Raw genomic sequence first — 12,386 nt, 5'->3', positions numbered from 1 at the left:
CTTTGGGCAACACACTGCACTGTCATTTTCCTATTATTGCCTCTTGACAGCATTGCATCCTGAGCCATTTTGAAGCTTAGGTGTTTGGCCTTCCGCTCACGCACAGAGAGCTTCCAGGGTGGTCTGCCTGGCAGTTACAGAGAGTTTGGGAATAGCTTGCTGCTCCCCCACAGTGTGCCCTTAACCAGACTCGAACATTAAAGGCTGGATAATAGCACCGAACTAGACCTTATCCACATCCTTAAATGATGTCATAAGCTTGATGCCACACAAACTCATCAAAGAGCCATGTTACCTCAAAACTCCCCGTTTAGGTCGTCTTTCCTCATACAAGTTAAGTTTCGGTCACTGTCTCTATGAAATAAATTCTTTTAGTATTTCGTTGATGTGTTTCTGTCTTCACAAATACTGCATATGAACAGTTATTTAGTCTGATTTATTTACACCCATAGATGTAGACATCCTGTTTCAGAAATATTAGATTAGCTACAAATGTGATTTCCCAATCTTGCTAATCAATAAAGAAAGCAACTAATATTACTCTGTGGTGAACAATAGAAGTGGACTGTTTTTCACCATGCTCATTGTGCATAATATGTAAACATAACACTTTGGTTTGAGTCACTATTATCCACCGTTTGTATGACCTTTACTCCTTGTAGTCTATTCTCTGCCCATCAGCCACAATGATCCTTTAAAAAATGTAAGTTAAGCCCTGTTACTGCTCTGTTTTAAATCCTGCAAAAACTCCCCATTTTGCTGTCGACCCCTGAACCCTCAGATCTCCAGTTATTCTCTGACTCTATCACGCTGCTGCCATCACACTGGTCTCCTCGGATCTCCTGGAACACGCTGGCACATCCCTGTCCTGGTGTCTTTGTTCTAGTGGCCCCTTCTGCCTGCAGCGCCCTTCTGCCAACTGCCTGCCTAGCGTACTTTCTCACCGTTAAGTCTTTGCTCAGATCTGCCCTCTCTTGAAGGCCTATTCTGATCACCTGCTTCATATGGTGGCTGACACACCCATTCCACTCCCTGATACCACACCCTAGATTCCCTGCCCTGCTGTATTTTTCTTCGCTGCATAGCACTTAGCACCTTGAAAACCCCCAGAGGTACATGTCTCATGACGCTAATGACACTTCAGCTTCGGGCCCCTTTCTTGCATGAGGCCCTCAGAATGCGTACACATGCCTGCGTGTTTCTGTAAAATTCAAAAACATAATATATTTTTATTATAATTCTTTGAGACCATTGTCTGTTCCCACTTCAACTTCCTCTCATGTCAAGCTTTTCCATATGGTCGAAGTCACTACAGGCATTTTTTAGCTCTGGAAAAGGGGGAATTGAGTTGGGCATAGTAGAAGGTAATTAGTGGTCTGCAGTCACCTCGCTGTATAGCTCCAGTAGTGCTCACCATCCTGGTTCCTGCTGGCCATAGTGTTGCTTTCTGACTGTGCCTGACACCAAAAGTATATGGGTGTTGGAGGAAAAACATGATGTGAAATAAGCAAAACCAACTAAGGTGTGAGACATTCTTCCATATCTTATAGTGCATATTTCAAAGAAATCTGATTAAGGTTTTCCCGAACTTGATATCAATCCTAGAATATTTTTATGAAATGACAAAGTTATGAAGTCAAGGGTTTTTGTAATCAATAATAAAAAATATTGTTGATTAATCATGCAAGAAGGAATATGGAATTATTTTTCTATTCTTTCTCTCTTTATAGAAATAATATAAAATTACCATATAAAGAGGTGATCAAAGACAATTCAGCCCTGGCTAGATTACTCGATTGGTTTGAGCTTTCTCTGGATATCTGAAGGTTATGGGTTTGATCCCCAGTCAGGGTGCACACAGGAACATATCAATGATTCTGTCTCACTCCCACTCCTCTCTTTCCAAAATCAATTAAAAAATTTTTTACAGTTCAGCTAAAATATGTACAATGGATAGCTAGTTAACAAAAATATTTTGTGACTTTTTCTGAATTTTGTAACATTTTTATTATGTGAGTTTTATAATATGTGTAAATTATTGTGATATCTTTATTCATTTTAAATAAATATTTTGTAGGTAGTTTCCTCTTCAGAATTTTGCATTATTTTGTGAAGAAGGCCCTCCAAACTGTATAAACTTCAGGCCTCACAGACCTGCTGTGCATGGCCCATGTTCTGTGATTTCTTTTCTTGTTCTGTTACTTGGTCTACCGTAAGCTCCTGAGCAGTGCTTGGCACATGCTATGAACTCAATAAATATTTGATGAATGAATGAATCAATTAACACCATTAAGATGAAACATTGCTATGAATCCATCTTCATCTTGCTCAAGAAATGGCACTATTGACATGAATGAAAGTAAAAAGCCTGTAGTTTATGGCAAACACTTCTCCTTTAAAACTCTGTGCTTTGCATAACTAAGGACATAGAAGTTAATTCCTATCTGTAGGTATGTTCCTCAGTAGACATTTAGCTAGCATGTTTTTCAAGAGGTTCTGGATAATGAAAAAAAATTGGGGGTCTATTACCTTACTCCTTGGGACCCCAGACTAGCCTCAGTGGGCCTTTTACCTCACCCAGCTGCAAGGCTGAGCCCGCGATTTAGAGCTGTGGGGAGGGGAGGCTACGCAGAGAGCAACTGGGAAGCTAATGCAACAGTCGGTTTTTCTTAAGTCAGGGAGCAGGCAGCAGGAAAATAAAGGTGTAGACTATCTCTCACTTTCGTATATCCAGTCAGCCATAGAAACTCTGTTTACACAGCTCTCTTTGTTTAGACATCGGACAGTAGAAATCAAAATACTTCGTGTGCAAAGGAAGAAAGAAGTAAATATAACACTTGGATTTTAAAAAATGGGCATAGTAATACAAACCTTAGAAACCAAAGTTGGGCCTTAAGAATAGCAGACTCTCACAGGAATTTTTTTTAAGCTTTTTTTTTTTTTTAAGATTTTTATTTATTCATTATGGAGAGAGAGAGAGAGAGAGAGAGAGAGAGAAGGGGGGAGGAGCAGGAAGCATCAACTCCCATATGTGCCTTGACCAGGCAAGCCCAGGGTTTTGAACCGGCAACCTCAGCATTTCCAGGTTGACACTTTATCCACTGCGCCACCACAGGTCAGGCTCACAGGAATTTTTATTTCTGTAGGAATACAGAAAAAAAAATCTTTATATGAATGAATAATGGAGGGCAGCCTTCTTTCACTTCAACACCTAAACTTTTCGCTAAGCATTAAAACACCTGTTTCATTTTTGAGGACAATTTTCTAGATATAGAAAGGAAGACTCATTAGCAGGGTCGGGGAAAGCAGGGGCGGTTGATGCTGCCAGCGATGGCCCAGTCCGGTTCGCTTTCTCAGTTTGGCCGTTAGCCCTCACACTCCCGTTTTCTAGAATGTAATTTGCTGCACTCTGATTTCATGTCTAGCAAGTCTTGACAAAGGAACATCAATAAGTTCCTCAAACGAAGCTTTTGTCAACATTAACCTTGCAGAACGCATGTGGCCTAGAATTGTGACCATCATCATCACTTAATGTCTGTCTGCTGTGATGGCTGAGACAGTAAGAGTCTCTTCCTACTTGGTTTTCCATAGCTTTGCTGGCCATGGTTAGGTTTACAAAGTTCCTTGCAAAAGCAGAGAGGTTTCCTGCTCGGAACTGTTTCCTGTTCTGTATCTCTACTCAGTAAAGAGATTTAAAACAACCCCTGGTAATAACAGATATTACAGTATGTGCAATATGACCATAAGTGGACAGCTGTACACCTCTCCGCCCCTGGACTATCAGTAAAAAGAAAAGCTCTAAGAGGAGAAAAACCTACAGTTCTTGAACACTAGTTCTCCTTATTTCTTTTTAATCCTTAATTTTTAATAAAAATTGGGATTTTATTGGTCTACAGCCTGAGGAAGTGCTATGCTACTAAAGCCCAGTGTTTCCCAAACCAGGTAAGGATTAATTATTATTTTTTTTATTTATTTATTTTTATTTTGTTTTGTCAGAGACAGAGAGAGAGTCAGAGAGAAGGATAGATGGGGATAGACAGGGAGGGAGAGAGATGAGAATCATCAACGTTTTGTTGTGGCATTTTAGTTGTTCATTGATTGCTTTCTCATGTGTGCCTTGACTGTGGGGCTACAGCAGACCGAGTGACCCTTTGCTCAAGCCAGCGACCTTGGTTCCAAGCTGGTGAGCCTTGCTCAAACCGGATGAACCTGCGCTCAAGCTGGCGACCTTGGGGTCTCGAACCTGGGTCTTCTGCATCCCAGTCTGACGCTCTATCTACTGTGCCACAGCCTCGTCAGGCAGGTGACATTGATAAATCAGGGTACATATGTTCAGAGAAAACATCTTCAGATTATTTTGACATTTGATTATGTTGCATACCCATCACCCAAAGTCAAATTGTCTTCCGTCACCTTCTATCTGGTTTATCAATGTCAGCCCATTAAAATTAATTTAAAATAGTGCTAACAACAATAAAAAATAAATAAAATAAAACAGTCTCAAAGCATTGTTCTTATTGTCTTTAGCTGTGCAGAAGCTTTTCAGTTTGATATGGTCCCATTTGTTTATCCTGTCTTTTATTTCACTTGCCTGTGGAGATAAATCAGCAAATATATCACTGCGAGAGATGTCGGAGAGCTTACTGCCTCTGTTTTCTTCTAAGATGCTTATGGTTTCACGGTTTACATTTAAGTCTTTTATCCATTTTGAGTTTATTTTTGTGAATGGTGTAAGTTGGTGGTCTAGTTTCATTTTTTTTGCAGGTAGATGTCCAATTTTCCCAACACCATTTGTTAAAGAGGCTGTCTTTACTCCATTGTATGCTCTTACCTCCTTTGTCAAATATCACTTGCTCATAAAGCTGTGGGTTTATTTCTGGGTTCTCTGTTCTGTTCCATTGATCTATATGCCTGTTCTTATGCCAGTACCAGGCTGTTTTGAGTACAATGGCCTTGTAGTATAACTTGATATCAGGAAGTGTGATACCTCCCGCTTTATTCTTCCTTTTTAAGATTGCTGAGGCTATTTGTGTTCTTTTTAATTCCATATAAATTTTTGGAATATGTGTTCTATATTTTTGAAATATGTCATTGGTAATTTAATTGGTATTTCATTGAACTTATAAATTGCTTTGGGTAATATAGACATTTATATGATGTTTATTCTTCCTAACTATGAGCATGATATATGCTTCCACTTGTTTGTATCTTCCTTGATTTCTTTTATCAATGTTTTATAATTTTCCGAGTACAAGTCTTTAATCTTCTTGGTTAAATTTACTCCTAGGTACTTTATTTTTTTGGTTGCAATAGTGAAGGGGATTGTTTCCTTAATTTCTCTTTCTGACAGTTCATTGTTGGTGTATAAAAATACCTCTGATTTCTGAATATTAATTTTATATCCTCCCACCTTGCTTAGAGGTCCAGTAGTTTTTTCACTAAGGTCCAGTAGTTTTTTGACTGAGACTTTAGGGCAGGGGTCTCCAAACTACAGCCTGCAGGCCGCATGTGGCCCCTGAGGCCATTTATCCAGCCCCCACCGCACTTCCGGAAGGGGCACCTCTTTCATTGGTGGTCAGTGAGAGGAGCATAGTTCCCATTGACATACTGGTCAGTTTGTTGATTTTAATTTACTTGTTCTTTATTTTAAATATTGTAATTGTTCCCATTTTTTTTTTTACTTTAAAATAAGATATGTGTAGTGTGTATAGGGATTTGTTCATAGTTTTTTTTTATAGTTTGGCCCTCCAATGGTCTGAGGGACAGTGAACTGGCCCCCTGTGTAAAAAGTTTGGGGACCCCTGCTTTAGGGTTTTCTATATACAATATCATATCATCTGCAAATAATGATAGTTTTACTTCTTCTTTTCCAATTTGGATGCCTTTCATTTCTTCTTCTTGTCTGATTGCTGTGGCTAGGACTTCCAGGACTATGGTAAATAAGAGTGGTGAAAGGGCACCCCTGCCTTGTTCCTGATCTTAAGGGGATTGGTTTTAATTTTTGCCCATTGAGTATGATGTTGGCTGTGGGTTTGTCATAGATGGCCTTTGTCATGTTGAGATATGTTCCCTGTATTCCCCCTTTGCTCAGAGTTTTGATCATGAATGGGTGCTGGATTTTATCAAATGCTTTTTCTGCATCTATTGAAATTATCATATGGTTTTTCTCCTTCCTTTTGTTTATGTGATGAATCACATTGTGTGATTTGCAAATATTGTACCAGCTTGCCTCCCAGAATAAATCCCACTTGATCATGGTGTATGATTTTTTCATATATTGCTGGATGAGACTGGTTTATTTGGATGCTTTTGACCAGAATGTCTGCGAGCATTTATTTTTCAGCGACTATTGCATAATTGCATAATACAACGTTATGAATTTTATCTCGTTTCTCAACCACTTGTTGCATACATGCAGTTAAAATGGATGGCTTTTGTCATACTGTTATGCAATAAACCTGTCAGGTTGAATTTCCTTTTAGTGGCTCAAAAGACAACCTGTACACTGATATATATTTTACATAGAAATCAATCATTCCTCACATATTTTGTGTTTTTCAAGAAGAATGAAATGAGCTAGTTAGTTGGTCGCTAGCTGACCTTTCTCCGATGCTTGCCACACTGAAGCACCCAGTGTCATCAGTGATTCCCCTGTTAATGTCCATTTCCATCTCTTTTAAGATTGTGGGGAATGCTGGTCAGTGTAAAGAAATGGAAACCACAAGGAGAAACAAGGGACTTTCCCTATGCTATTTTCATCCTGTTGATTTTCATTGCAAGTTATGTGCACGTGTTTCTACAGGAGGCCCTTGATTTCATATGCATGGCTTGCAGGAGACTCCCCACCGTGCAAAGCCGGGACTATTTGTGTTTGTATATATATGTATGCATATGTGTACATATGTGTGTGTGCATGCATTTAATTTTTTTTGCATACATTTAATTTTGAATACATTTGTTTTTCAGATATTTGAAACTGGTAAAGACACTGGAGAAATCTCTATTTATATTAGCAAAAAAGATCTCGGGTTTAATAGCCCAAACCAAACTGGCGGCATGATGGAAAAAGTGAGTTTACTGACTGTATATTTATGACTCTACGTGACCTTCAAGTTACTTGTAGTTAATTTAGATCACTACATCTTTAAAGTTATTTAGAAAAGATCAATCATTGGCTGCCCTGTATATATTGATAGATTGACTTTAGTTCCTCAGGCTCTCAAGTTCTAGTGTATTAACTCCAGGCCTCTCACTGAATAGCTTCTGACCCTTCATTATGCTTGTATTAGGAAATCTGTCTACTTTGGACTCCAGGATTGCCCTCTTGGTAATACTTTGAAAAGAAGTGACATGATATGCAGTGGCGGGTCTGTTCTGGGTCCTGGGTATTTCCAAGGTCTAGACCCAGAGCCGCTGGCATGCAGCTTTGGTCTTCTCCCACGCTCACTGGGAGCAAGTCTCATTAGTGTTTCTTAGACACTCTTACCTTTGCCTATTTTCCAGACAATTGGGATGTTTCTCAGGCAGAATCAATATGTTCAGGGTCTTTATTTTGGGTCTTTGTCTTGTATAAAAAGACTCTGAATGCACCCCGCTGTTTACAAATTGGGGTTATGCGTCCCAACACAAACCAGTGTTGGGGGCTCTGTTGTGCAGCTTTCATTTAGAAACCTGCTCCTTTCTTCCCCCTCTTCAGGTCGGTACACTTAGACTTACCTCTCCCTGGTGGCACCTGTTACCTGGCCTTTCCAGTCGGTCACAAAAGTTGCATAGAATTAGGAGACTCTTATTTGATCATTAGTTGGGCCCAGAAGAGATGGGAAATACTACGTTGGTTGATTTGGTTGATCAGAGAGAGAAGGCTCAAGAGCCTTGGCTGGTTTCCTTTTCACCATTATATCCCTGACTGAGACACCATGATACACAAGTCTTCCCAGAATGATCTACTTGTCTTCTCATTTTTACATTAGGATATTTTACTCTTTGGTTCACATTAAAATTCAAGATAGCACTTACACTATTTTACACAGAAAGACATTACTCTGTAGAAAGTTTTTGTGTTGGCTTACGGCAAGCTGAAATGGACTATTCTTTGCTTCTATATGCAAGTTAATCTGGGGGAGGCACGCTTGAGTCAGGAGCATTATAAAGGTCTTGTGATACCCAGGGATATCTGTTCCCTTGGTGCATATCATCTCAGTCATTCGCCTCAAGTGTTTCACATTCTTCTCAGGTCCCTGAACACATTCTGATCCCGAGAAGTCCTGGTGATGATAGCTTTAAAGATAAATGAGTGAAGATGATCACATTTTTTGGTCACCATATCTGAGCCCTAACCAATGACCTAGAAATGGAAGGCATGGAGACCTTTACCTCCCAGATGCTGTCGAACCTTCACCTTTGAACAGCTAGAGGCAGTCTGTCACCGAGTTGAGAAAACAGAGATTGCAATGCATGTCCTGTGAGAGTGATTTGGTTAAGTGCTCAGTGTGCACACTGCTCCCTGCTCCACCACTCCTGTTCTTTGTGTGCACATTGCTCTGCTGGGCTAGGTCGTGTATCTTTTATATCTTTCCCTTTTACAAGAGAGGTGATGCCTGTAAAGCAAAATCATGGTGATTTAAAAAATGAGCAGCATTACATGTGTTTCCAAAATAATAGCAAAGTTGCAAAAAACAAGCAAAATGGCTGAGGTAAACACAAAAATAAACGTAGGGTTTCATGAATACAACGTACAGATTTTCAAAACATGTCCATAGGTCCTATATATATATATATATATATATATATATATATATATATATAGATTTTTTTTCCTTTTTTATAATTTTAGTTTTTTAATGGGGTGACATCAATAAATCAGGATACACATATTCAAAGATAACATGTCCAAGTTATCTTGTCGTTCACTTATGTTGCATACCCATCCCCCAAAGTCAGATTGTCCTCTGTCACCTTCTATCTAGTTTTCTTTGTGTCCCTCCCCCTCCCCCTTTCCCTCTCCCTCTCCCCCCTCCCCCCATAACCACCACACTCTTATCAATGTCTCTTAGTCTCACTTTTATGTCCCACCTACGTATGGAATAATGCAGTTCCTGGTTTTTTCTGATTTACTTATTTCACTTCGTATAAAGTTATCAAGATCCCACCATTTTGCTGTAAATGATCCGATGTCATCATTTCTTATGGCTGAGTAGTATTCCATAGTATATATGTGCCACATCTTCTTTATCCAGTCATCTATTGATGGGCTTTTTGGTTGTTTCCATGTCCTGGCCACTGTGAACAATGCTGCAATGAACATGGGGCTGCATGTGTCTTTGCGTATCAATGTTTCTGAGTTTTTGGGGTATATACCCAGTAGAGTGATTGCTGGGTCATAAGGTAGTTCTATTTGCAGTTTTTTGAGGAACCACCATACTTTCTTCCATAATGGTTGTATTACTTTACATTCGCACCAACAGTGTATGAGGGTTCCTTTTTCTCCACAGCCTCTCCAACATTTGCTATTACCTGTCTTGTTAATCTAAGAGGTGTCAGGTGGTATCTCATTGCAATATTGATTTGCATTTCTCTAATAACTAAAGAAGATGAACATCTTTTCATATATCTGTTGGCCATTTGTATTTCTTCCTGGGAGAAGTGTCTGTTCATGTCCTCTTCCCATTTTTTTTATTGGATTGTTTGTTTGTTTGTTGTTGAGTTTTATGAGTTCTTTGTATATTTTGGATATTAGGCCCTTATCTGAGCTGCTGTTTGAAATATCATTTCCCATTTAGTTGGCTGTCTGTTTATTTTGTTATCAGTTTCTCTTGCTGAGCAAAAACTTCTTAGTCTGATGTAGTCCCATTCATTAATTTTTGCCTTCACTTCTCTTGCCTGTGCAGTCAAATTCATAAAATGCTCTTTAAAACTCAGGTCTATGAGTTTAGTACCCATGTCTTCTTCTATGTACTTAATTATTTCAGGTCTTATGTTTAGATCTTTGATCCATTTTGAGTTAATTTTAGTACAGGGGGACAGACTATAGTCCAGTTTCATTCTTTTGCATGTGGCTTTCCAGTTTTCCCAGCACCATTTATTGAAGAAGCTTTCTTTTCTCCATTGTGTGTTGTTGGCCCCTTTATCAAAAATTATTTGACTATATATATGTGGTTTTATTTCTGGATTTTCTATTCTGTTCCATTGGTCTGAGTGTCTATTTTTCTGCCAATACCATGCTGTTTTGATTGTCGTGGCCCTATAATATAGTTTGAAGTCAGGTATTGTAATGCCCCCAGCTTCATTCTTTTTCTTTAGGATTAACTTTGGCTATTCGGGGTTTTTTATAATTCCATATAAATCTGATGATTTTTTGTTCCATTTCTTTAAAAAATGTCATTGGAATTTTGATGGGAATTGCATTAAATTTGTATATTGCTTTGGGTAATATGGCCATCTTGATTATATTTATTCTTCCTAATCAAGAACAAGGAATATTCTTCCATCTCATTATATCTTTTTCGACTTTCCTTAACAATGGTTTATAGTTTTCATTATATAAGTCCTTTACATTCTTTGTTATGTTTATTCCTAGGTATTTTATTTTTTTTGTTGCAATCGTGAAGGGGGTTATTCTTTTGAGTTCGTTCTCAAATGTTTCATTGTTGGCATATAGAAAGGCTATTGACTTCTGTATGTTAATTTTGTATCCTGCGACCTTACTGTACTGGATTATTGTTTCTAGTAGTCTTTTTGTGGATTCTTTGGGGTTTTTGATGTATAGGATCATATCATCTGCAAAAAGTGATACCTTTACTTCTTCTTTTCCGATATGGATGTCTTTTATTTCTTTGTCTTGTCTGATTGCTCTGGCTAGAACCTCTAGTACCACATAAAATAAGAGTGGAGAGAATGGACAACCCTGTCTTGTTCCTGATTTAAGGGGGAAAGCCTTCAGTTTAGTGCCATTTAATATGATGTTAGCTGATGTTGGCCTTTATCATGTTGAGATATTTTCCTTCTATACCCATTTTGTTGAGAGTCTTAAACATAAAATTGTGATGTATTTTATTGAAAGCCTTTTCTGCGTCTATTGATAAGATCATGTGGTTTTTGTTCTTTGTTTTGTTGATATGGTGTATTACGTTAACCGTTTTGCGTATGTTGAACCATCCTTGAGATTCTGGGATGAATCCCACTTGATCATGATGTATTGTTTTTTTAATATGTTGTTGTATTCGATTTGCTAGTATTTTGTTTAGTATTTTAGCATCTGTATTCATTAGAGATATTGGTCTGTAGTTTTCTTTTTTTGTGCCATCCTTGCCTGGTTTTGGTATGAGGGTTATGTTGGCCTCATAAAATGTGTTTGGTAGTATTGCTTCTTCTTCAATTTTTTGGAAGACTTTGAGTAGAATAGGAACCAAGTCTTCTTTGAATGTTTGATAAAATTCACTGGTATAGCTGTCTGGGCCTGGACTTTTATTTTTGGGGAGGTTTTAAATGATTTTTTCTATTTCTTCTCTACTAATACGTCTGTTTAGGCTTTCTGCTTCTTCATGACTCAGTCTAGGAGGGTTGTATTGTTCTAGGAATTTATCCATTTCTTCTAGGTTGTTGAATTTAGTGGCATAAAGTTTTTCATAGTATTCTACAATAATTCTTTGTATATCTACGGTGTTCGTGGTGATTTCTCCTCTTTCATTTTGGATTTTGTTTATATGAGTTTTTTCTCTTTTTTCCTTGGTAAGTCTTGCCAAAGGTTTGTCAATTTTGTTGATCTTTTCAAAGAACAGCTCCTTGTTCTATTAATTTTTTTCTATAGTTTTTCTGTTCTCTATTTCATTTATTTCTGCTCTGATTTTTATTATCTCCTTTCTTCGGCTGGTTTTGGGTTGTCTTTGTTCTTCTTTTTCTAGTTCCTTAAGGTGTGAAGTTAAGTGATTCACTTGGGCTCTCTCTTGTTTGTTCATATAGGCCTGAAGTGATATGAACTTCCCTCTTATCACTGCTTTTGCTGCATCTCATAGATTCTGATACGTCGTATTGTCATTTTCATTTGTCTGTATATATCTTTTGATCTCTGCAATTATTTCTTCTTTAACCCATTCATTTTTTAAAAGTATGTTGTTTAGTTTCCACATTTTTGTGGGATTTTTTTCCTCTTTTTTGCAGTTGAATTCTAGTTTCAAGGCTTTATGATCAGAAAATATGCTTGGTACAACTTCAATTTTTCTGAATTTGCTGATGTTGTTTTTGTGGCCCAGCATATGGTCAATTCTTGAGAATGATCCATGTACACTGGAGAAAAATGTATACTCAGTCACTTTGGGATGAAATGTCCTGTAGATGTCTATCATATCCAGGTGCTCTAGTGTTTTGTTTAAGGCCACTATGTCTTTGTT

General features: G+C 38.1%; 1 protein-coding gene across 1 annotated transcript in view; it reads left to right on the top strand.

Annotated features, from left to right (window-relative positions):
- Positions 1–12,386, top strand: part of DCDC1 (doublecortin domain containing 1) — a 433,887-nt gene that overhangs the window by 196,105 nt on the left and 225,396 nt on the right. Inside the window, 1 exon segment of the mRNA XM_066253876.1 lies at positions 6,967–7,068. Coding sequence (XP_066109973.1) covers positions 6,967–7,068 — 102 coding nt within the window.

The sequence above is a fragment of the Saccopteryx bilineata genome, chromosome 1 (assembly GCF_036850765.1).
Source record: "Saccopteryx bilineata isolate mSacBil1 chromosome 1, mSacBil1_pri_phased_curated, whole genome shotgun sequence".
NCBI classification, from domain to species: domain Eukaryota; kingdom Metazoa; phylum Chordata; class Mammalia; order Chiroptera; family Emballonuridae; genus Saccopteryx; species Saccopteryx bilineata.
The sequence above is the reverse complement of the archived record's forward strand: the minus strand, read 5'-3'. Positions and strand labels throughout refer to the sequence as shown.